The 26,118-nt window shown below is 41.3% G+C and overlaps 1 protein-coding gene and 1 long non-coding RNA gene across 3 annotated transcripts; one reads left to right on the top strand and one right to left on the bottom strand.

Moving 5' to 3' along the window:
- Nucleotides 1–1,233: 1,233 nt before the first annotated feature.
- Nucleotides 1,234–6,079, bottom strand: LOC139566812 (uncharacterized). The gene is made up of 2 exons (XR_011673154.1): nt 5,940–6,079; nt 1,234–3,142 (listed from the first exon to the last, which is right to left on the bottom strand). It is a non-coding gene; the product is annotated as an uncharacterized lncRNA (long non-coding RNA).
- On the top strand, nt 6,033–24,931 carry LOC139566770 (uncharacterized). 2 transcript variants are annotated; one of them, XM_071388068.1, is made up of 7 exons: nt 6,033–6,312; nt 6,720–6,850; nt 6,982–7,146; nt 9,337–9,501; nt 19,916–20,027; nt 20,787–20,914; nt 22,422–24,931. In XM_071388068.1, exons 1-7 carry the CDS (start codon nt 6,033–6,035, stop codon nt 23,196–23,198), a joined length of 1,758 nt encoding a protein of 585 aa, XP_071244169.1. In that variant the 3' UTR covers nt 23,199–24,931. The 2 variants fall into 2 exon arrangements, with proteins under 2 accessions (XP_071244169.1, XP_071244167.1); XM_071388066.1 differs by lacking the exon at nt 22,422–24,931 and having other exon boundaries at nt 20,787–22,096.
- The last annotated feature ends 1,187 nt before the right edge of the window (nt 24,932–26,118 follow it).

Below are 26,118 nucleotides of genomic sequence, written 5' to 3'. Positions count from 1 at the left end.
GATCCCTACACAGACTCTGGGGCCTGAGAGGGGGAAGCATCTTCAGACATTATTTACTGCAATGTGTCAGCTGTGAAATCCTGGCAATCCAAGAACCTTTTAGCCGCTTTAAAAATGATTTTCAGTTTCTTAGATTTATTGTTATTTTGTCCTGTATAATTAATCACCTGCTCAATAAACTTAACAAAATCAACCTTCTTCACGATTAGTATTTCAGGATCTCTCAACTGACTGACATCCACAGACTGTTGGGCATCATCCGCTGCCATAGCTTCATCATCTCTACTCACTGCTTCGCCAATTTCTGGACAACTATGGATTTAGAACCACGTAGAGTTATTGCAAGTCACAAAGAAAACAGATGATTCCACTATTCCAGCACCATTTCAACATCGTCTAATCACCAGTGCTTAGTCTAATACAGTGACGGTCTAACAGTGACAACTTAAAGATACCAACAATTATTTAGTCCATATGATGTGACTGTTCATGGTAAGGACTTATGTGTACGTGTAAGTAGAAAAAAAACATATTGACTCAACCTATTTGTAGAGAAACGCCAATGCATCCTCCTCTTCCATGTTGCATAAACGTTCTATGACTCTCTCATACACGCTTTTAGTTTTTGTTGTCCTAGGCTACCAGGCTAAAATGCTTGCTCGCTAGCCTAACTTCCTTTCATGGGCAACGATGCACCAGGCCAGTTAGTTAACATTAGCCTAAGGTACTACATCTAGATACATGTTGAACTTCCATCCTCTCAGGCCAGGGGCACAATGTACGAATTTATGGTAAGATCAGACTTGCCGTTATAATCAATGGCCAGTGTGGAGAATTAAGTAAAACCACAAGTCGAAATCCCTATCTCCATCCATGGCTAATGAGGGAAAGGAAAGACTTTACTTAGCTAGCTAGCCATTGGAGGACAACGACAACAGGATGCAACAATTCAAGTTCTGTCAATGATGTTTGGCTTGTAATGTGATGTGATTGGTCTGAAGCCAAATCGACACTGACTTCCCTTGAGACTTTTTGTTGTTGTTGCCCTTCCCTTGCTTTCAATGCTATGGTGGCAACAATGTCATGCGCTTTTTGACTAGACAGCATAGATGGGCTACACATACAGAGACAGAGGGGCGCTGTTTCGTTCACTTGGATGCTTTATCCTGGTGAGATACATCCAGCCTCTTGTGAATTGAAGGAAATGTATGGAACACAGAGAGACAAAATAAATTGTTTTGTATGTATTTTTCTTTATTTCTTGGTAATTTTTTGGAGGAAGCCTAGCTTCCCTTGGCATCCATGAATACAAGCCACTCCATATTATTACTGTTCATGGTTGCACCTCCTCTACTTCCAATTACACTGTAGAGAACATATCTTATTGGTTGAAACTCAAACGGTGTGGTTAAATGAAAAATGCTGTTCTTTGAAATACGGTACTGCTTATTACAATACACTTCCAATCTCCTATGATCAGTATCTTTTGAAATATTTACCTTAACTGATGTAGATGGAATAAAGTCATTCTATTATTTTATACTCTATTCTTTCTAACATGCAGACTACTTTAGAAAGAACAGTGGGTTAGCAAGAATAGAGTAGAAAAGAATAGAACGACTTTATTCCATCTACATCACCTCAATAAGGTAAATATTCAACTGTCTTTGTTCTAGGCTAGGTTTAAGGTCTCTCTCTAAAAACAGGTGTTCACAAAAGCTTGTTTCTATAATTTGTGTCCAAGCATCATAGCTGCACTTTTTGTTTATGGTTGATGCAGATTGTTGTCCATTAGCCAATGAGTGTTTATCAATGAGTTCAAAGCACGTGAATGTATCCAACTGGTATTAACGACTTCACAACTGGTAAGAGCGGCAGGTAGCCTAGCGATTAGAGCGTTGGGCAGTAACCGAAAGGTCGGCTCGAATACCAGAGACGACAAGGTGAAAAATCTGTCGATGTGCCCTTGAGCACTTAACCCTAATTTGATCCAGGGGGCGCCATACTACTATGGCTGACCCTATAAAACAAAAATATTTCACTGCACCTATGCGGTGCGTGACAAAACACCACCTCAAAATTGGTTTCGAACGCAGCATTAGTCTTTGAGCTCCCTCCTTGACCTCTAGGCCTCTTGTTTGGGTGTTGTTGGGATTGTGAGCTGTGTTATAGGCTAGGTACACTGCATTCGGAAAGTATTCAGACCCCTTAACTTTTTCCACATTTTGTTACGTTATAGCCTTATTCGAAAATGGATACATACCTATGTAAATACGTTTTTATTTTTAATAAATGTGTAAAAATGTGTAAAACCCTGTTTTCACTTTAACATTATGGGGTATTGTGTGTAGATTGATAAGTACAATTTTAAATTGTATACATTTTAGAATAAGGATGCAACATAAAATCTGGAAAATGGGAAGGGATCTGAATACTTTATGAATGCACTGTACCTCTTGTGGGAAAGCCCATTCTGGCACTGTCTGTATTGGTGGGGTAACCATGAGCTACTGTAATTGAGGAAGGCTAGATCTAAGTCCAGGCCCTTCTATGAACCCAGTCACGAGGCATTAGATGAGACCCTGAAGGAGAAGACATACTTCCTGATACACTACCACCAGGGGGGTCTCCCACTACTTTCTGTGAAGGCTGAAGCCCAGGGTGACCTGCTCTGTTAATCATTGATAACGGTTTATATAAGAAACAATTTTCTGTACACACAGAAACATGATAATAATAAAATGTTAACCACAGTCAAGCCAATCTCTACAACAGGGATTCAAGTACCTAACAATATGGAGCCATTAGTTAAAAAAATATATATAATAATTACATGTCCATATGTGTTGATTCAAGAATGAAGTAGACAAAATCTACGCCTCGCCCTAGTCTTAGCCAGTATGTTGTCATGGAGACTAAGTTTGGTTGTTGTTCTGTGTTCGACTGCCAGTTTCTGGTTGTGGTGAAAAGTGTTGTCCCCAGCCCAGATTTGAAGACGCTGTCTTATCCAGGGACCTCCACTATGTCGCCTCTGGTCCTGGCCTGCTCTGTGATGTGTCCCCTGTGCCCTTGTCTGCACCCGTCTGGGTCTGGGAATCCAAGATGGACACCCAGTCTCCTCTGTTAGCCTCCAGCCAACCAGCTACAGAAAGAGGTTAGAAAATGTGACCCGTTTCAGAAAGCTAGGCGTATGTCGCACGTCATTACTTCACAGGAGAGGCATTTGAACATAACAAAAAAAAAAAAAAATCAAAATGCAGTTATGGGCAGAAATGCCTTCTGGAAAATGTCCAGAAGGTCACATGACCCATTACAGTGACTGTCAATCATCAAATCATTGGAATGAGAAAAACAATCTATAAATAATGTTTATTTTGCATGTGCAGTTGGTGGTGGTAATGCACCTTAAAGTTGGTTGCCAACCGCCATATAAAGTCCAAAGAAGAAGAAGCCTGAAGGAGGAGAGATTACTAGAAACAAAATCTGTTTACCCTTTTATCTGTGGATTAATTGTCAGAGTAGAGGACCTTGTGTATTTCAGGTAAATTAACAACCCAATGTTTATATCCCAGGACAAATTAGCCAGCAACAGCAAGCTAGCTAGCTAAATTGCGATAAATGTTTAATGCTTTTCGACCTGTCCCCAAATGAATACAGTTGGTTCAGAGTTCGTTTTGATATTTCAACCTGCGTGTCCAGATCGCGTCTGGTGTGGGTGGACAAAATCAACATGGACGCATGCGTGTGAGCGGTGTGGTCAGCATGTAAGGCACTGAGGAGGCGTCTCTACAGGGTAGGGGGGCATCGTGGGTTAGGGGAGGGTTTGGCCGGGGGGGGGGGGGGGGGCATTACTTTGCTCATTGTGCTCTAGCTACTCCTTGTGGCGGGCCGGGCGCCTGCAGGCTGACCTCAGTTGTCAGGTGAACGGTGTTTCTTTCGACACATTGGTGCGGCTGGCTTCCTGGTTAAGCAAGCAGGTGTTAAGAAGCGCGGTTTGGGGGCCTCCTGGGTGGCGCAGTGGTCTAGGGCACTGCACTAGCGTCGTCCGGGTTAGGGTTTGGCCGGTAGGGATATCCTTGTCTCATCGTTCACCAGCGACTCCTGTAGCGGGCCGGGCGCAGTGCGCGCAAACCAAGGTAGCCAGGTGCACAGTGTTTCCTCCGACACATTGGTGCGGCTGGCTTCCGGGTTGGAGGTGTAACAGTATAACTTTAAACCGTCCCCTCGCCCCAACACGGGCGCGAACCAGGGACCCTCTGCACACATCAACAACGGTCGCCCACGAAGCATCGTTACCCATCGCTCCACAAAGGCCACGGCCCTTGCAGAGCAAGGGGAAACCCTACTTAAGTCTCAGAGCAAGTGACGTAACTGATTGAAATGCTAGTAGCGCGTACCCGCTAACTAGCTAGCCATTTCACATCCGTTACACTCACCCCCCTTTCAACCTCCTCCTTTTCCGCAGCAACCAGTGATCCAGGTCAACAGCATCAATGTAACAGTATAACTTTAGACCGTCCCCTCGCCCCGACACGGGCAAGAACCAGGGACCCTCTGCACACATCAACAACTGACACCCACGAAGCGTCGTTACCCATCGCTCCACAAAAGCCGCGGCCCTTGCAGAGCAAGGTGCAACACCACTTCTAGGTTTCAGAGCAAGTGACGTAACTGATTGAAACGCTAGTAGCGCGTACCCGCTAACTAGCTAGCCATTTCACATCCGTTACAGAGGCGCGCTGTGTTAAGAAGCAGTGCGGCTTGGTTGGGTTGTGTTTCGGAGGACGCATGGCTTTCGACCTTCGTCTCTCCCGAGCCCGTACGGGAGTTGTAGCGATAAGACAAGATAGTAATTACTAACAATTGGATACCACGAAAAGGGGGTAAAAAAAAATGTAAAAAGAAAAAAAAGAAGCGCGGTTTGGGGGGTCATGTTTCGGAGGACGCATGACTCGACCTTCGCCTCACGATCGCGTTGGGGAGTTGCAGCGATGAGACAAGATCGAGAGAAGGGGGTAAAAGACAACAAATGACCAACTTTAAAAAATATATAAATAATAAGTTGTATACAAATCCCTTTCATTTGAAACGTTAATCATTACAGGCAATACTATAGCTACAATGTCAATTGCACAATTGGTTCTGTGTTAATTGGTTCTGTATCCTGATTGTCTATGGCGTCAGATGAGTGCCAAATCGAGATGGAGCACGCGAGCAAGAATATACATCACAGAACGAGCAGATTTGTATCGCATAAACTACTTTGAGCGTGCATAAGTTGGGCTGGAAATTAAACTTGAGAGCTTGAAACATTGATATTGAACAAGTTGAAAATCATTGTTGAATGCAATAATTTAGTCCGAGAGAATTTTTTCCCCCTGAAGAAGCATTTATCAAATGGGAAAACTCAGATGTTTCTGCACTCTCACGAATACACCCGGCCTATGCATGAAAGTCTCATCTCACACACACAATTTCCATTTTGCTCTCATTGTACATCTCACGGAGTGAATGTTTTACAGTTCTACATCGTGGGGCTCTGCTCCTAGTGGTTACCCAAGGTGCCAGGGTTCCGGTCTAGAAGTTCGGATATTGATTGAACGATCCGTACACGGATCGAAGAGCTTACTCTTTCACATTCCGAAAACCTTAAGGTGATATTGTATTTAATAATGTATTCCGTTTCCTTAGGGAGAATGGTTTAATTGGGTAGGGATGTGAACGAGGCTTTAGACCTTCCCTGTCCACACTCCAGTTCAATTGGTTGCGGTAATGCATCACTAAAGTTGGTTGCCAACCGCCATTTAAAAACCACCGAAGAAGTGTAAACGGAAGTGAACAGTAACCAAGAACAATATCCACGGCAGCGTTGTTATTGTTATTTATCACCTTGGAACTTAAAATATTACTTATGTAACTGCACAGCATCACATACTTACCCCGGGCAGTGTTTAATTCGCGTTGGAGACAGGACTTGGTTGATAGATGTTATCAAGGTAACGCTAGCTAGCTGCTAACGTTAGCTAACAACAATGGCTAACTGTAGGCCTATGGTTTTTCACACTCAAATAGTCTCCATCATGGAGGTGTTAGCGAATGCAGCTGTGGCAGACATCTGTAAACTCGTAGACGACGACTATGCAGTGTTTCGTTTGGAAATAACTCAAAGTCAGAATGAAAGCAGGGCATTACGGAGGAAACTACAGCTACTTGAAATGAAGGTGACACGGGAGCGCGCAGAAAGAACAACGCGAGAGCGTGCACGTCCCAGTAGTGTCAAGATCCTCGACCGATACAAAGGAATGGCAAGAGGTAGGCTACATTTAGCAGAAGGCCGAGGCTGCGGGGCCTGTCGTCCCGATCACATCTGCCCATGTGTGATGTTAGATGTGCTAACCACATATGGTTACCCAGAATTGAGTCTTGGTCAGTTTTGGAATTGTATGAAATAATTCCCCAGGTTACTTAGCTAACTTGCAGAAAGACACTATCATATTCTATCCAGATTCTTGATTTACTGGCATTTCCTATTATTTACTAATTGAAAACAATGAGGCATGGAACTTAATACATTGATCAATACATAGTAAATCAAGAAGTGTTACCTCACATCCTTGCCAATTGTAGACAGTGTCAAAAATGTCAATAGTGTACAATATACCGTTGAGCATTGACAGTGCCTAACCTAACCACCTCTTTTCCCCCAATCACTCTCTCAGGTGAAGGACATCTCACTGGAGGCTACAGGAGCTCTGTGAAACCATCGGGTCACAATACATTGAGAGATGACCAACCAATCACTGTTGATGAGGGTAGTGGAACCTCAACCCAGCATGTTATTGTGATAGAGGTTAGTGTAATAGTATTACATAAAAATTACAGTACATCAAATGTGGCCCGTTTATTTCAGAAAGGCTTCCCTCAGCTATTCATTTGCTCACATCCCAACAACATTAATAACCACTCCTTTTCTTGTGTCAGTCTGCAGATGAAAATGCAGCAGGTCCTGGGGTCAAGCTGGAGAGGACTGAACGAGAGAAGGACCCACGGCACCAGACTGGAGCAGCGGCTGGAGTGTCGCCCTCTGTAGCCAGTGAGGAACTCGCCACTGCGCCAAAGGCCAGGACCCGACGCAGGATCACGGAGGTCAGTGGAACGCTGAACGCCGTCCTCAAGTCAGAGACAGACACCGAGACTTTAACTGTAACACAAAGGCTCTTACACGCAGGATCTGACCACAGATCAGACCCAGAGAGACTGGGCTGTCCTCCTGTTCCCGGCTCAGAAAACTTTCTGGTATTTCACCAGAGCCAGGGGACAGTTAATTCCAGTGGAGATGGAGATGGTGATGGTGACACGTTAGACACTGGCGGTGATCCATCTTGTTCTTACGCTACAGTGATGGACCCTGGCAACATGCTCTTGGGTTTAGAGACACAGACTGATCTGTCTAGACGGGACTGGAACCGGTACAGTAGTAGTGTATACTCTGAAGGGTGCCTAGATAAGAAAGGGGAGGTTATAGTGGTAGATGAGGTGACTGTGAAAGTGGAGGGCGACGCTCCTCCCACATGGAATGCAGATAGTCACGTAGAAGATGGACACTCACAGAACAGAGATTTCTTTGATTACAGGGGAAGCTTAGAGACAAATCTAAATGTCGCGACCCACTCTCCTTTACACTCGTTCAGGGATCATGATGCCGTATTCACGTCGAAGGCACTTTCCGATTCACATGGCAGCGTTCTTTTCGATCAGGCATTGAACTCAAATGACAGGGCTATAGCCCAGACTCAGGGAGGGGGGGCCACATCTGGCAATAGTAAAGAGAAACGGTTCCTCTGCATGTTCTGTAACAAAGGTTTTAGCTGCCCCCAGAAGGTGGAGATCCACCAGAGGGTCCACACTGGAGAGAAACCCTTCAGCTGTACCCAGTGTCATATGTGCTTTGCAGAGGCTGGCAACCTGAAGAGGCACCAGAGGGTCCACACAGGGGTGAAACCCTTCAGCTGTACCCAGTGTCAAATGCGCTTTGCTCAGGCTGGCGACCTTAAGAGGCACCAGAGGGTTCACACAGGGGAGAAACCATTCAGTTGCCCCCACTGTGAGAAGAGGTTTTCCCGCCAGCACCAGCTGAAGATGCACCTGAAGGTTCACACGGAAGAGAGGCCATTCGCCTGTACACACTGCAGGAAGAGGTTCTCAGAGAGGAGCTACCTCAGGATACACCAGCAGAAAAACCATTCCACTCAATAACATAGAAAGTAACCATTCCACTCGATAGCTTCTGACATTTAGATCAAACTCTTCATTAAAGACAGATTAATTTTCATTGTTGTCAGCATAAAGATAACGAGAGTAATAGATTTGTGTTGAATATTTCTGGGTAGAATATTGCTTCCAGACATTGTGTGTTATATATATATGGCATATTTCAGCCTAAAAAGTCTGTTAGATGTTGTGTTTGTACTGTGTAGCCTATATAATGTTCACAAATGCCTGTTTCAGTACTTCTATTCAACTACTTAATGTTTTTCCTAAGACACTTGTAATGAGAAAATGAATGCAGTTCATCTAGTTCATGCAGATTTTTGTTGTGTGTATGTGTGGTTTTCATATGGTGTATTTAAAACTTGTTTATGTTTAATAAACACAAAATGGGACTTTTCATTCTAAGATTTTCATTGAGACTCCCTTCATCACATCTTCTCACCCTATTCTGCATACACACTACAGCGCTTCATAGCCAAGTTAGTCACTAGTTAACAAAGTCATTATTATGACTAAATCCTGCCTATTTCTAAAATGTATCTTCTTAAAATTAGATTTTAAACCTAAACTTAACTACACTGATATATATACATTATGCCTAACCCTAATCTTAAAATAAAACCAAAAAGCACATTTTTGTTTTCATTAATGTTTACGATATAGCCAATTCTTATTGTGTGGCTGTGTTAATTAGGGACAACCAATACCTAACAAACACCTACTATACAAGTTAAAAGAGTTTAGTCATGTTTGTCTGATGATGCCTTTTGACTAATCATAGCTTATATTTAACCTCAACATATTTCAAATCAAATCAAACTTTATTTGTCACATGCACCAAATACAACAGTTGTAGACTTTACTGTGAAATGCTTACTTACAAGCCCTTAACCAACAGTGCAGTTCAAGAAGATGGGTTTAAAAACAAGGAAGTCATTCTACAGTATAGGACTCAAACAACGTTGGGATGGGTAAACACTCCATGTTGAAAGTGTTTTTATTATCTGTGTGTACGTACCTGAGGGAGTGTATGTCTGTGTAATCTGTATCACCTGTCTCTTCCAGGAGGAGGAGAGTCCAGAGGTGCTGCTGGTGAAGGAGGAGGGGTATGAGGAGGGTCTGGGGAACCCTGAGGGGACCATGGTCATGGAGGACAACCAGACTACACCACCTCCTGAACCCACAGAGGAAACAGCTGAGCAGCATAGGACCACACACAGTCACACTGAGGTGAGTCCACTGTGAACTACTGCCTGAATGGTATTAGGTAAGGGCTCTTATCCACAATACCTCTTAGAGTGGGAGTGCTGATCTAAGATCAGTTGTGCCTTTTAGATCATAATTAATATTAATATATAGACAGGTGGGGACCTGGGCCCAGAACTATCTTAATAAGAAAAAATAATTAAAGTTCATAAGATAGTAAGTGCAATTCCTCAACAATATCTTAGAATTCACGATGTTCTGATGAGCTTCTCAAATATCTTCTTAGGAATCCTCTTAAGATGGTTGTTGCTAGGTAACCGTTTGTGGCAATCATGTTAGCATATTTTGTACTGAGATCACCAAAACATGTTCTTGGGTTTAAATATTCAATACTGAAACATTCCGATGAAGTTTGTGAGTGAATGAAACATGTTCAATCGCTTTCATTAGCTTTTTCTCTCACTGCCCTGAGTTTAAGACAAGGATTTAGCTATCTTGGAATTAATAACGTTTCCAATAAGTTTATTTTCAAGAATCTAATTTCTTCTTAGGAGAAACATAAGAAATAGCACAAAAACATTTCCAATAACCTTTTTGAGGAATATAAACTTTTCTTAACTTTCTTCTTAAGTCTATAGTTAAGGAAAAAATGGCAGGTAACTTAAGGATCCGCCACTTTTTTAAAAAATGTTCACCTAAAATGACATACCCAAATCTAACTGCCTATAGCTCAGGACCTGAAGCCAGGATATGCATATTCTTGATACCATTTGAAAGGAAACACTTTGAAGTTTGTGGAAATGTTAAATTAATGTAGGAGAATATAACACATTAGATCTGGTAAAAGATAATACAAAGGAAAAAAATGTTTTTTTTGTATTTTATTTGTACCGTCATCTTTGAAATGCAAGAGAAAGGCCATAATGTATTATTCCAGCCCAGGCACAATTTAGATTTTGGCCAAAATGTTGTATCAAGACTGCCCAAATTTGCCTAATTGGTTTATTAATACATTTTCAAGTTCATAACTGTGCACTCTCTTCAAACAGTAATATGGTATTATTTCACTGTAATAGCTACTGTAAATTGGGCAGTGCAGTTAGATTAACAAGAATTTAAGCTTTCTGCCAATATCAGATATGTCTATGTCCTGGGAAATGTTCTTTTTACTTACAACCTCATGCTAATCACATTAGCCTACGTTAGCTCAAATGTCCCGCGTGGAACCCACCGATCCTGTAGAGGTTTTAAGAATACATTTCTTCTTAAGAAGGTTTTGTGAATCTGGGCCCTGATCCTCGATCAGCATTTCTACTCAGAGAAAAGCCTCTCTTTTTTAAATTATTATTTCTTTACAACACACCACACTCTACCAACAGCAAAACACACCACATTTCAACACATTACATTGTTCTCTCTCATCCTGGTCTAAATCCGTTTTTGAATACTATTAAGCACAAGATAAAGTCTCGGTATGTTGAGCTCAACAGTCGGTTTATTTTTCAACATGTTATATTGGGCAATGCAGAAGTGCTTATTGTAAATATTTATGGGCTCCTGAGTGGCGCAGCAGTCTAAGACATTGCATCTCAGTGCTAGAGGCATCACTACAGTATCCTGGTTCGATCCTGGACTGTATCACAACGGGCCGTGATTGGGAGTCCCATAGGGCGGCACACAATTGGCCCAGTGTCGTCCGGGGTAGGCCGTCATTGTAAATAAGAATTTTTGTTTTTAACTGACTTGCCTAGTTAAATAAATGTAAATTAAAAAAATAAAAAAATAATGAGGATATGTCTTTGCTTTTTTTCCTGATATTCAGTGTCGACTATACAATTCCCCAGAAATACTATGTATTATATGAGGGGATTTTAATCAAATATGGAATGTGGAGGACAGATCAAGTAAGAAAGCCTTTCCAGCTACAAAATCTATAACATTACTATTGGATATGATCAATAACAATGGGCTTGTAGACATCTGGCAAATAATTAATCCAGTAGACAATATACATTTTACTCTCCAGTCCACAAGGTCTACTCCAGACTAGACTAGTTTTTTCGGTCCAACTTACAATCAGTGACAATAGATAACATTATTATCTGATCACAGTCAGGTAAAGTTGGTTGTAGAAATGGAGGTAAGCATAGAACTGTTGCGGTATTACCGTCACACCGGCAGTCACGAGTCACGAAAGCAGTCAAATTCCATGTGACCTTTTAGTCACGGTAATCCAAGCTCTGATACTGCTGATGGTCCTGGTACTCAGCACTCTATTGTCCCTCGAATCACACTGACATCAATGCAAATGTATTCGAAAATCTAATCAAACACTTCATGAGAGCCCATGAGCTCATGTTGTGCAACATTTCAAAAGGCTATGCAATTGCGTGAGAAAACAGAGTGAGGGCCTCTACTGAAAATAGGAGGATCAGTTTTATATACGCTAGGCCTACTATATCTATTTCTCAACTTTCCTAATATTAAGCACATTGCTTATATTTACAACAGGAGTATAGCCTACCTGGCTGACATGAAAATAAACCACGGGGAAAAGCGTCCTCCGCTCGCTATTTAAGTGCATAGATGACATGTATTTTTCCCCGCTGACCCTGTTTTGATACAGGTGCATGATAATGGTCCATTCTAAATCAAAACAAATTTCACACATATATTATTTAGTATATGTAAAGACAAGATTAAATCAAGAATAGTCTGATGGGTGACAATATTAGCCTATCACTTGTGAATGATGCCTTAGCATAAGAAACAATGCATTTTTTAGAAACTTTTTCAAATCATAGTCACACACCTCATGTAGCCTAGCCCATAGGCCTACATGTTTTAATAAGGTTTTTCACAACTAAAAAGAGGCCAAATAACTACTTAAAATTAAGCACATTAATCCACTTTACAAGGGGTGTAGAGCCTAACTGGCATATATAAGCAGCGCCTGAGTTTCAAGTTTGTGGAAGATCATTTTCACCATAAAAATGCACCCTTATAATAACAGTATTACATGCATAATTGCATTTGCGGTGTTTTCCGCTAATGGAACATTCACGCTTATAGCCTACTACCATGTGCGCATTGCAGCGCTTATAATGTGAAGAAATAGCCTAATAGTTTATTAACTTTTTAAGCTAAACGTTCTGATCTGTTGCGTCAGTGACATTGTGTAAAAAAGTTTTTGTTGATGTTAGTGGTTGTATTAATTTGAGATCTATCGAATCCCACAACTGTCCCAGACTATGTTTGGAATATTTATTTCTTGCACAGAATATAATAGGCCAACTTTTGTACTATGGGGGATAGTAGATTGACTAGTGCTTTTGCTGTTCGTTAGGCCTACTCATATTGTTGGCTGACAAAAAGTAAATGTGGACAGTTCTTCCAATATTTCAGGAAACTAGGCGTATGTTGTGAGTCACTACTTCACAGGAAAGCCGTTTGAATGTAAACTTTTTTTAAATCAAAATGCGTTTTTTGGCAGAAATGCCTTCTCTAACATGTGAATTTTCATGTGCCTTTATAACAAATTATGCCGTCTGTAAATACAAATAAAATGGTTAAATTACGAGCCTAGTTGGTTAGGCCAGCAACCTTCCCGGTAGCCATGATTGGCTAAGATAATGAGTGGGCTGGACATGCATAGAGATGAGTTTGGATTGGTCTGCCATACAGCATGCTTCTGTCTATTTGAGCTGGTCAGTATGTCTAGGTAATCATGTCTAACGTGGCTTTTTAAAAAATGTATCCTGTAGTAAAACTGCATAAGCCTAATGTCAAGTTAAAGTGTACTGTTAGCTAGCTAAAAGTAGCTGGCTGGCTTGCTAGCTAACGTTATGTGTATGCTCTCCACTTTCTGGAGACTGAATTTTGAAATCGGTGAAATTTGAGTATGATAGCTAAGGAGATGGAGAAAACACCTGTCTCCGGATTACATCTTCAAACTAAGGGCAACCATGGCATCAGACAGGAGACGCGTCCAATCATGATGTATACAAGTAAAATAGTCTAGCTAGCTACATTTTCAGATATTACACATTTCTAATTTTGACAGAAAGTGGTTTCATTTCAAGTTAAAGTGTACTGTTAGCAAGCTAACATTATGTGTATGATCTTATTCTTCGTATCTCAGACACATTTGCTTGACTAGTTATAGCCTAATGTTAGCTAGCTAACATTGAACCTGGTTGGTTAGCTACCTGCAGATTCATGCAGGTAGCTAACCAACCAGGTTCATGAGTTGGGATTATGAGTTGAGATTGTGGTTCATTGTTTAGCTAGCTAGCTACATGTCTTAACAAAAGACTCTACTATGCAAGTATCCATTTCAATAGTGTCACTGCAGCAACTGTTGATAGACGTACTAGCTACGGCTACTGTTATTTTTCACTGTCTTTTTACTGTTGTTTTTATTTCTTTACTTACCTATTATTCACCTAATACCTTTAAAAAAAATGCACTGTTGGTTAGAGCCTGTAAGTAAGCATTTCACTGTAAGATCTACACCTGTTGTATTTGGCGCACGTGACAAATAAACTTTGATAAACTGGTAAATTCGCTCTGGCTATCTACTCCGATTTCAGACCACGGGTAAGATAGTCTAGCTAGCTACATTTTCAGATATGACACGTTTCTAATTTTGACATAGTCTTTTCATTTCAAGTTAAAGTGTACTGTTAGCTAGCTAACGTTAGCTTGCTTGCTAACTAACATTACGTGTATGATCTTATAATTCGTATCTCAGAGCCACTAGTTATAGCCTAAAGTTATTTAGCTAACATTTAACCTGGTTAGTTAGGTACCTGCAGGTTCATGCAGGGTAGAACATCATGAGTTGGGATTATGGGTCATTGTTTAGCTAGCTAGCTACATGTCTTAACAAAAGACTCTCGTCTTAGTGTGCCAGAGCGCAGAATTCCGGATGAATTTACGAATGCTCAACATCCATGAATATGGCCGGTGTCAGTAAACTCTCTGAATTTACGTCAGACAATCTGACAGCACAGTTGCAGTCACCGACACTCTGGATAACATAAAAGCCTAACCAGCTCTGCTAGGGCGAGTAATTTTCAGTGAGCTGTTCTCTCTCACTTATGTGCCTGGAAGTAGCTAGCAAGTTAGTACAGAACGCTCGGATCAACCCTTAAAGCTTAAGAGGGTGTGAACGATGCTGAATGGGTGTAGACAAAGAAGGGCTCTCCAATAGTAGTACCAAAACATTCAAAGGCCATTTTCTCAAAAGTGAGTTTACAAGTTTATCAACTTTCAAAGCAAAATTACTTTCCCATTGTTCCTCAGCGGTAGTGTATGATATACCATTTTCTAGCGCTGAGTCTCTACTTTTATCCAATGTAAAAAAAACACAATTGAAAATTTAGCTACATAAGACCTATTTGAGCCGGTTTTCAATATGCACCTCGGAATTGGATAAGGACGCGCACAGTTGCGTGCGTCCCTGATGAGTCTGTCTTCACTTGTAGCCTGTGAGAAAGACCTGATCACGTGATGGAGCGCGCAGCACTCAGGGAGAAGCGCACAACGGCCACTGGCCACACAAAGGGGATGCCGCTGTGAAATTCCAGGCATTATCAAGTGCTTGTCAAATTATGAATGAGTGACTGTTGTAGTGTGTACAGCCAGCACAAAAAAACTAAGCAGAGCTCATGCCTTTCAAGCAACTTTTTTCAAATGATCATTTGTCGCATCATGTAGCTTTACAATGTATTCAAAATCTAAACATGTAGCCCAACGTTTATAGAACAACTAAAGTTACATTAATAACATTAAATTAAGCATATAGTAATACCTATTTCTTTGTTAACCTCTCAACACAGAATGTGTGCACTCTCAAATTGTTTGGAGAAAATATCCTTTCTATTTTATTCATCTTTGTTCAGTTGTATTCTTCATACGATAAAATAATGCCACGGAATTCTAAGAAAATCTTGTCTGCTAAATGAACTAGTGTAGCCCACAGCCATTTGGCATACTGTAGCCAGATCAGGACCTAACATAAGGACAACTCAGAGTAAGCTTTTCTGTTCTTACTTTTTCTTTATATCATGCTTCTTTAGACCTGTCTAAAATAAATAATGGATTTATTGTGAAGGTGTAGGCTATATTACATGGATTTATTAGACTTTTTAAAATGTAGATGTTCCAAAGGTCTGCATCAGTGGCTTGTAGGCTACACGTGGAAGCCAGGAGATGCTAAATATGTTTGTTAATTAACTGTCAATTACCGTGAGACCGACAGTGTCAACCAAATAAATCACTGGCTGAGGACTGTCACAGCCCTAGTTAAGCCTACCCAAAAAGTACAAATGGTGATTTAACCCTTCACCATTGTCAACATGATTTTGTACCTTTTATTTGTAGAGCAAAAAGTCAACTGTGATTTTATTTTTGTTTGGGAAGCCTTGAAGGTTGTTTTGAGGGGTAACATTTTAGAGCTACTGAAATCAAAGGCACCAGGAAGTGATGGTTATACCTCAGAATTTTAGAAGCAGTTTGTAACTATACCTTCACCAATAGTGCTTAGACTGTATAACCATTTTTGGGATCATTGTACAGTGAATAGAACTACTGCAGTTATCACGCTCCTTCCTAAAGGGGGGAAAGACCTGTGTCAATGCTCTAACTATAGACCAATCGCTTTACTGCATGTTGATTCCAAGATACTTTCTAAACTATTAGCAAACAGACTTTGGAAAGTTATTCACTCTTTGATTTCAACTGACCAGGTTGGTTTCATTTGAAAAAGATATAACTCAATATTTTTTCTATACAATGGAAAGATTTGGGTTTGATTCTTTGTTTATAAGATGGGTCTGCAGTATATACAATAGCCCGAGAGCAGCAGTTATAACAAATTGTATATCTCCTTTATGTTGGAGAGGGGCACAAGGTAGGGATGTCCGATATCTCCGTTGCTCTTTGTTTTAGCATTAGAAACATTAGCAGAAGCCATAAGACGACAAAGTGATATTGAAGGTATTGTGGTGGAAAATCATGAGCATCAACTGGCAATGTACACAGATGACATGTTGTTTGTTAGGAATCCTGAAATGTCAATTACGGGCTACTCGATTTGGTCAATGAATATACAGAGATTGCTGGCTTCAGAAAAAGTCAGAGGTACTCCGCTAAATTATCGATGCACTGAAGACCAAATTTCAGTTTTCAATTTAGCTTGGGCACCAAGGTCTGAATTATCTTGGTATTTTCCTATCATCAAATAAAAAGTTCATGCTTGAAAAGAACTTGGAAGCTATTTTGAATTCCTTGAAAGCCGACTTTGTGAGATGGTCCTCCCTTTTTTTAATGTTCTGAGCAAGAATTTAAATAATACACATTACAGTGGCTCCAACAATCAATTACAAACAAAGCATGCTGCTTCTCAATCTACCACAATCCATCTTTAAGAAGATCAATTAAATTATCAGTCATAAGTTTGGACACACCAACTCATTCCAGAGTTTTTCTTTAATTTTGTACTGTTTTCTACATTGTAGAATAATAGTGAAGACATCAGAACTATGAAATAAACATATGGAATCATGTAGTAACCAAAAAAGTGTTAAACAAATCAAAATATATTTTATATTTGAGATTCTTCAAAGTAGCCACCCTTTGCACGCTCTTTGCATTCTCTCAACCAGCTTCATGAGGTAGTCGCCTGGAATGCATTTCAATTAACAGGTGTGCCTTGTTAAAAGTTAATTTGTGGAATTTCTTTCCTTAATGCATTTGAGTTGTGTTGTGGCAAGGTAGGGGTGGTATACAGAAGATAGCCATATTTAGTAAAATACCAAGTCCATATTATGGCAAGAACAGCTCAAATAAGCAAAGCGAATTGACAGTCCATCATTAATTTAAGATATGAAGGTCAGTCAATGCGGAAAATTTCAAGAACTTTGAAAGTTCCTTCAAGTGCAGTCACAAAAACCATCCAGCGCTATGATGAAACTGGCTCTCATGAGGACCGCCATAGGAAAGGAAGACCCAGAGTTACCTTCAAAGTAGCAACCCTTTGCCTTGATGACAGCTTTGCACACTCTTGGTATTCTCTCAATCTGCTTCATGAGGAGTGCTTTTCCAACAGTCTTGAAGGAGTTCCCACATATGTTGAGCACAGGCAGTCAAGCCGGCACATAAAACAATTAAATTTAAACATAATTTGAACGAATTGAAAAGTTACATAAAGGATGTCCATTCCAAAAACCACCTGGCATCCAGGGTGTACAAATTATTAAATGAAAAAACAAGGGGACTACACCTTCCCTTAAGGGAAAAATAGGGTGAAGATTATAAAATAGAAAAAATGTAAAGGAAAAAGGTGTCAACACTGTTTTAGAATGTAAAGACATTCTAAAACACATAGTTTAGCATAATATAATCAACAGAACTTACTGACCTCTGTGTAAAATGAACAAGGCAAAAATGACAACTGACAGCAAATGTTGGCGATGTAAATCAGATGATGCTAGGCTTTGAAGCTACTGTCTTAGAGTGAACAAAAACAGGGGGAAATGTATGTCATTGATACCAAATCATTATACCAATCAATAAAATATCATTCATACAAATCATGTCAACAATGAGAAACTGAACTGCTGGCATTTCTTTCTCTGTGACTGCAAATGTATCATTATTCATACTATCAATTACCTATTTATATGTTTATTGTTTTTGAAATTTTGTTGCAGTCCTCCCATATATGCAACATTATTGTTTATTTATTTTTCAGGGATGAATTCATGTGATATGCAAAGGAAATAAAGGAAAGTATAGAGATGTGGAGAGAATTTTGCAGGTTTAAAGCTTGTTTCCTGCAATTCTACACATTTTGTCATGAGGTGCAAAGAAAATTTTGCCGTTTTAAAGCTAATTTTGTTGCAATTCTATACAATTCTCTCCACCAACAAGAGGGGTGTCAACAGCTTGTCATGAACAGTGCTTGTGCCCATAGAAATAGACGAGGCGCATATGCGGGATGTTCCCCAAAGCTGGAATGTGGGACCCCGAGTGAAACAATTTGGGAACCCCTGGTCTACCGGCTCCGCTGATTCAGCCTCCCTCTGTGCTCGCTCAGCGTCCAACTGAGCATGTTCTTCCTCAGTAAATTCTGGCTCGAATAAACATGTCTCTGAATAAAAATTGTCTTCTTCTTCTACCTCCAAGTCCAACATGATTTATCTAATGTTATGATGACTTGCCAATAAGCAAGTTAGCTACGAGAGTACACAACAGCTAGCAGCTTCCCGGGAGTTTTTGTTTTCAAAACGACACCAAGTCTCACAGGAAGAGAGAGCAGGCAGAACCCAAAGTAGTCCGTAAAATCAGGAAGTTGATAGAATCTCATTGCTTACGATTATCAGTAATTTTAACAAATGTATAAATATTGATTACTATGTAAGACTATAAATTACCAACCACCCAGCTTTGGAGAAGTCAGAAGGTCTATTTCCCTGCTTTTGAGAGGAGCTGGCTAGCAAATACCCATAGATTTCCAGCAATTGCTCTAAGCTAACGATTTGCTACCTTCAACTTCCTTCAAATTGCACGCAGAGACATAAAAATGGTATCCATGAGTTCGTCTGACTCTGGTTAAGTAGGAAATTCCCAAATACCAAAGTATCCCTTTAATAGACCAATAAGAAATAGCGTTCCAAACCTCTCTACCAATAACAGCTAGTTTTCATTTTCCCCTCCCCAATCAGACCACGCCCAGACAGTCCTATCTAAAATCTTGCTTGAAAAATTGCTCTTTGCTAAGAAGCTATTTAATTGAAATCAATCACAGTAAGGTATTTAATTGTTACCCAGAAATGATTTTATATTGAGATAAAAGCAGGTGCATTGGACCTTTAAGTCTGGGACCATGACTTTGAATTATTAAACCATTAAAGGGTTTGTTTGGGATTTTGGCAATTAAGCTCTTTATCTTCTTCCCCAGAGACCGATGAAGTTGTGGAAACCATTTTACGTCTCTGTATGTAGGAAGTTTGAGGTAACTTTTCAAGCCAGTGCTAACTAGCTCACCGTAAACACTGGAAGTATTTGGGTACAGCTAGCATACTAGGTGTACCCGAAGACTTCCATTCTTTGCACTAAGCTAGTTAGCATGGGCTCTCCAAATTACCTCTAACTGCCTGCATACTGGATGCAGAGACATAATAATGGTATACAGCATTTAATCTGACTCTGGGGGAGGAGATAAGGGCTTCATTCCCAAAATCCGGAACTATCCTTTTAAAGAGTGTCAAGTAAGCAAATCACCTAACATGTTTGCATCATTTCAAATCACCTAACATGTTTGCATTGTACTCATAGCAATCCCTCATTGCCCAATCAGAAGATGCTCCATAGCAGGGTGCTCATATCAGATTTCTTGATCCAACATCCTCTCACTCTGTATCTCTTACAGGAAGTAGACATGGAGGATGGGAAGCCTGATCTGCTGCTGGTCAAAGAGGAGACAATAGAAGACGAACCAGAGAGCATTGATCTGCTGAGTGGACTAAAGATGGGGGAGCAAGGTAAGAGAGACATACATATACAGAACATAATAGATATAGTGATGCATCTACATAAAATTAAATCAATAAAACTGAGTATACCAAACATTAGGAACATTCCTAATATTGAGTTGCACCCCCCCCCCCCCCTCCCCACACACACACACACACACACACTTTTGCCCTCAGAACTGCCACAATTCATCAGGGTATGGACTCCACAAGGTGTCGAAATCGTTCCACAGGCATGCTGGCCCATGTTGACTCCAATGCTTCCCATAGTTGTGTCAAGTTGTCTGGATGTCCTTTGGGTGGTGGACCATTGTTGATACAGACGGGAAACTGTTGAGAGTGGAGGAAAAAACAGTAGCGTTGCAGTTCTTGACACAAACCAGTGCGCCTGGCACCTACTACCATACCTCCTTCAAAAGGCACTTGAATTTTTTGTCTTGCGCATTCACCCTCTGAATGGCACACATACACAAGTCATGTCTCAATTGTCTCAAGGTTTAAAAATCCTTATTTAACCTGTCTCCTCCCCTTCAGTTACAATGATTGAAGTGGATTTAACAAGTGACATCAATAAGGAATCATAGCTTTCACCTGGATTCACCTGGCCAATCTGTCATGAAAAGAGCAGGTGTTCTTAATGTTTTGTATACTCAGTGTATGTTTACAACAAACAATGTATAAACTTGATGATTTCATTGACACAAAAAACTCCATATGTAGAGTTTTCTGCCATGTTTGTAAAGTCTATTTTCTAACCTTTTCCTGCAGGTGATTGGTTGGAGGATAACAGAGGAGACTGGGGAGCCATCTTGGATTCCCAGACCCAGACTGCTACAACCAAGGGCCCAGGGGACAACATCACTGAGCAGGCCAGGACCAGAGGCGAGATAGTGGAGGTCAGTGGATGGGACAGCGACCTCAACTCTGGGCTGGGGAACAACACTGTTAACCACAACCAGAAACAGACAGTCGAAAACAAAACCACAACCGAACATAGTCTTCATGGCAACAGACTGGATGAAACCAGGATGAGGCGTAGATTGAGTCTGCAGGGACGGGGAGGTGTCCGTATGAGAACAGACACAGACTCGGCTAGCGATGCTCCTTCCTGCTCCTATAGTTGTGATTCAGAGAGACTGATGGGGCCTCAGGTTAACCCCCTAACAGGTGCTGCCTTCAGCCTGCCTTCTATGGGATCTATCAACTGGAACATGGACCCTGCGACAACACAGACACTCCCTGGCCTTCATCCTCCTCACACTCTCCTAATGTTAAACCAGACCTCAGACAATGCCAGTGCCTCAACATTAAATGGCTGCACAAGCCTATTGACAAATGACAGTAGTAGAGATGGAATGAGTAAAGGTGGCAGCACCAAAGAGAAGCGCTTCCAGTGTTCGTTCTGTGGGAAAGCCTTCAGTTTCCCCAAACAGGTGGAGATCCACCAGAGGATGCACACGGGGGAGAAACCGTTCGGCTGCCATCTGTGCCGGGCCAGTTTTTCTCAATCGTCCAGCCTGAATAGGCACCAGAGAGTCCACACGGGGGAGAAACCCTACAGCTGTACCCAGTGTGAGAAGAGGTTCTCCCGCCAGCACCAGCTGAAGATGCACCTGAAGGTCCACACAGGAGAGAGGCCATTTGCCTGTATGCACTGCGGGAAGAGGTTCTCAGAGAAGAGCTACCTCAGGATACACCAGCAGAAAATGCACACGGCCCATGTATAGAGTATAGTGACATGTAATGTAGTTAATTATGTTGTTTTTATATGTAGTGTGGAACTGGATGATGTGAACTGAGGAAGGAATGAGTATGATGAGGCAGAGTAGATGATATAGTGATGGTTGGTGTGAATAGTGTCTGTAAAAATGCTTCACTGATGAAGAGTGACAACCTGTCATGTTGTTTAATCTGGTGTTTTATAATGAGTGCCTTAATTCATGTTTACTTGGCATAAAGTAGTGAAGATGTGTGTAATGTAAGGTTGAACCTTTTCCCAAAGTATTCTGGTTACCATATTGAGAAAAGTTATTATTCTGGTCACGTATCATTTTGTGCAATAAAAGTACTGTATTTCACATCATGTGTGTGACCATTTTGTTCAAATGAAATACAAAATTGACTCTGTGATGACTGTCTTGGTTATTTTTGTATCATTCCAGGGACTGAGTTTGCCTTGTCTCAGTCGAACCAAAACATTATACTTCATGAATCAACACATATGGACATTATTATTATTTGTTTCTAATAAACTCCAATACTCCATATTTTTTGGTACTTGAATCACAGTGTTAGAGATGAGCTTGACTGTGGCTAACATTTGATAATGTCATGTTTCTGTTTGGACAGCAAAGAGTTTCTTATATAAACCTTTACATTATCTTCTGTACAATGTGTTTACAGTCTGCAGTCCATGAGGGCCTGCTGATAATTGGTGTTACTGGTGGAAGAGACCAGACCCTTGAGGCGGCTGGTCACAAAACCTGGCCCCGGATCAGAACCCTGGATCAGGAGCCGTCGCTGTTCCTTCCCGAGTCGCAACTAGGACCGAACCTCGAGGGACAGAGACTCCACCACCACACCGAACACAACCAGTGGACAGGTGGACTGAACAACCTCCATCGGGGATCCAGTTTGCAGCCCAGACCCTTTTCTTCACTGTCTCAGTGCGGGGATGGAGCTGGGCCAGGGGCTGATAGACCCTCCTGTTCCTATGACACACACACCACAATATCCATCATGAACAGAGTAGGTCAGCCTGGGCTTCAGCCTTCACAGAGAGTGGTGGGAGATCCCCCTGGACCTGGGTCTAGCCTTCCTCAGCTGCTTCATGGTTACCCCACGAATACAGACAGGGTCAGGGTGGGCAGTCACCACAAGAGGTACCTAGCCTATAACACAGTACACAATCCCAACAACACCCAAACAATGGCTCCATGTCATGGAGGGCTCTCTGGTGTCAATGGGTCAAAATGTGGGAGCCCGAGCATTGGGACGGACGCCGGCAAGCCGTACGCCTGCGCTACGTGTGGGAAGCGCTTCGCTAAGGCGAAATATGTGAAGCAGCACCAGACCGTTCACACCAAGGACAGCTTCAAGTGCAAACTATGTTACAAGAGCTTCTCCTTCCTGAGTAGCCTTATCAGACATAGGAATGTCCACAACAGGGAGAAATCGTAGCTGAGATGTACACGAGGGATGTCTGGGAACTAGTTTTCTATTTTGATGAAGTCCCTCAGTTGAGTATCTGGATATGCTCACATTCTCACATGGTACAGACAGGGCTCCCGAGTGGCGCAGCGGTCTAATGCACTGCATCTCAGTGCAAGAGGCATCACTACAGTCCCTGGTTCGAGTCCAGGCTGTATCACATCCGGCCGTGATTGGGAGTCCCATAGGGCGGCGCATAATTGGCCCAGCATCGTCCGGGTTTGGCCGGGGTAGGCCGGAATTGTAAATAAGAATTTGTTCTTAACTGATTTTTTTTTTTTGGTGTGCTAGCATAGCCAAAACACTGTCACGTTATTGAAGAGTAACACAATATTTCCCCTCGGATTTTGTTTTTTCTTATGTTCTATTCATAAAATATACTTTTTTAATAACAAATCAGGTCTGCTGAGATGACATGACCCGGAGGTCATGCTTTCATTGGAGAAGAGGTCCAAAAACAACCCCTACTGTGTCCCTTTCCCCTATAGCCCTCCCATGGCACTGGGTAGTAGTTGGGGGTTGTCCTTAATCAGCTATTTTGTCATCCTCCCCTCTATCAACTTTCATCTCCCATATCTGTTATGTGTATTATTGTTATGAATCCCCCATGGCTGTAGCAAACATTGCCACTCAATAATTGACTTACTCAGTCACACAAGTCAGTCACTGTTGGCTATATTTATACTGATGTACATCATCATGTCACTGTGTTCATCAATGCAACTACTACCAAAACATTCTCAACTCAAGTCCCTCTTACTCTAACTGTTTTTGTTATGAAAACCCCCAGAGCTCACAAGCCTATCTATCTATCTATCATCTATGATATGGGATCTTTACAAACAGTCCTTGACCTCAAGCTGTTTGCAGTAAATGGCCTGAATTCTCCAGGTCTTGTGATGACGGGTGAAATATTAAACATGAACGAATGTAACCCTGTACTTGATATTACAGACTGACTGTTCTCTACAAACTGGAGTGTACATCCTTTAACCCTTTGTTAAATTGTCATTTGAAACAGGCTTTTATAAATACCTGTTTTTAGAGACAGTAAACCTAGGCTAGAACAAGTATAGGTGAATATTTACCTTGCTGATGGAATAAAGTCATTCCATGATTTTCTACTCTATTCTTGCTTAAACACTGTTCTTTCTAAAGATAACGAGGCTTATACAGGGGGTAAATAAACTAAAGTAAAAAAAGTAACAAAATAACAATAAGGCTATATACAGGGGGTACCAGTACCGAGTCAATGTGCAGGGGTATGGGTTAGTCGAGGTAATTGAGGTAATATGCACTTGTAGTAAGGGATAAAGTGACTATGCATAGATAATACACAGCGAGTAGCAGAAGCGTAAAAAAGGGGGCCAATGCAAATAGTCTGGGTTGCCATTTGATTAACTGTTCAGCAGTCTTATGGCTTGGGGGTAGAAGCTGTTAGGGAGCCTTTTGTACCTAGACTTGGCACTCCGGTACCACTTGCCGTGCGGTAGCAGAAAGAACTTGGGTGGCTGGAGTCTGACAATTTTTAGGACCTTCCTCTGACACCGCCTGGTATAGAGATCCTGGATGGCAGGAAGCTTGGCCCCAGTGAAATATTCCTAAACATGCTTCCTGTTTGCAACAACACACTAAAGTAATATTACAAAAAATGTGGCAAAGCAATTCACTTTTTGTCCTGAATAAAGTCTTGTGTTGTATTGGTTTTGCCTCAAACATATTACTAAGTACCACTCTCCATATTTTCAAGCATAGTGGTGGCTGCATCATGTTATGTGTATGCTTATAATCGTTAAGGACTCGGTGGGTTTTCGGGATAAAAAAAGAAACAATGGAGCTAAACACAGGCAAAATCCTAAGCGGAGATACAGCCTGACAGAATGCTCTCGATGGTGCATCTGTAGAAGTTCGTAAGGGTCTAAGGGGCCAAGACAAATTTCTTCATCCTCTATAGTGCCTCCTTCACCACGCTGTCAGTGTGGAGGGACCATTTCAGCTCCTCAGTGATGTGCACTCCAAGGAACATGGAGCTTTTGAGCCTCTCCATTGCAGCCCCTTCTATTTGGAGGCAGTGAGAAGAGTGGAGGGAGCAAGTGGAGTTTCTCAGCAATCAAGGGATCCTGATATACAGTGCCTTTGGATAGTATTCAGACCCCTTAACTTTTTCCACATTTTATTATGTTACAGCCTTATTCTAAAGTTGATTAAATACACATTTTCCCTCAGCAATCAACACACAATACCCCATCATGACAAAGCAAAAACAGGTTTTTAGAAATGTTAGCAAATGTATAAATAAAAAAATAACAATGACTTTCTTTACATCAGTATTCAGACCCTTGCTATGAGATTTGAAATTTAACTCAGGTGCATCCTGTTTCCATTGATAATCCTTGTTGTTTGTACAACTTGAATGGAGTCCACCTGTGGTAAATTCAATTGATTGGACATGATTTGGAAAAGCATACACCTGTCTATTTAACCCTTGTGTTGTCTTAAGGGTTAACAATGACACAGTTTAACAGCAGAGAAAACCACCTAAATGATATTTTTTCAACTTGACATTTTATGACTTTTCCAAGAGTGACCGCATCATTAGAAAAAGTGAAACATCGCCTTTGTTCATATTTCCATGAAAGCTGTACACCACCAGGGTACAAATATTGTCTTAGGGTCATTTTTGACCCGACAGTTATAAAATAATTTACACACCACAAAAACACACACGAGAAATTGAGATTGTGTGCTACTGATTGAACTCAGCCAGCAGCTCCTGAAGAGGAAGATCACCATGGTTGGCACAGCTAGAAAGAGCAAGCCTGAGCTCCCCCTGCACTCCTCACAACAAGGGAGAGAGAGGCCTTCTCATCAATGTTTGCCTTCACCCCCC

This window comes from Salvelinus alpinus, chromosome 39 (genome assembly GCF_045679555.1).
Source record: "Salvelinus alpinus chromosome 39, SLU_Salpinus.1, whole genome shotgun sequence".
Classification (NCBI taxonomy): Eukaryota; Metazoa; Chordata; class Actinopteri; order Salmoniformes; family Salmonidae; genus Salvelinus; species Salvelinus alpinus.
The sequence above is the reverse complement of the archived record's forward strand: the minus strand, read 5'-3'. Positions and strand labels throughout refer to the sequence as shown.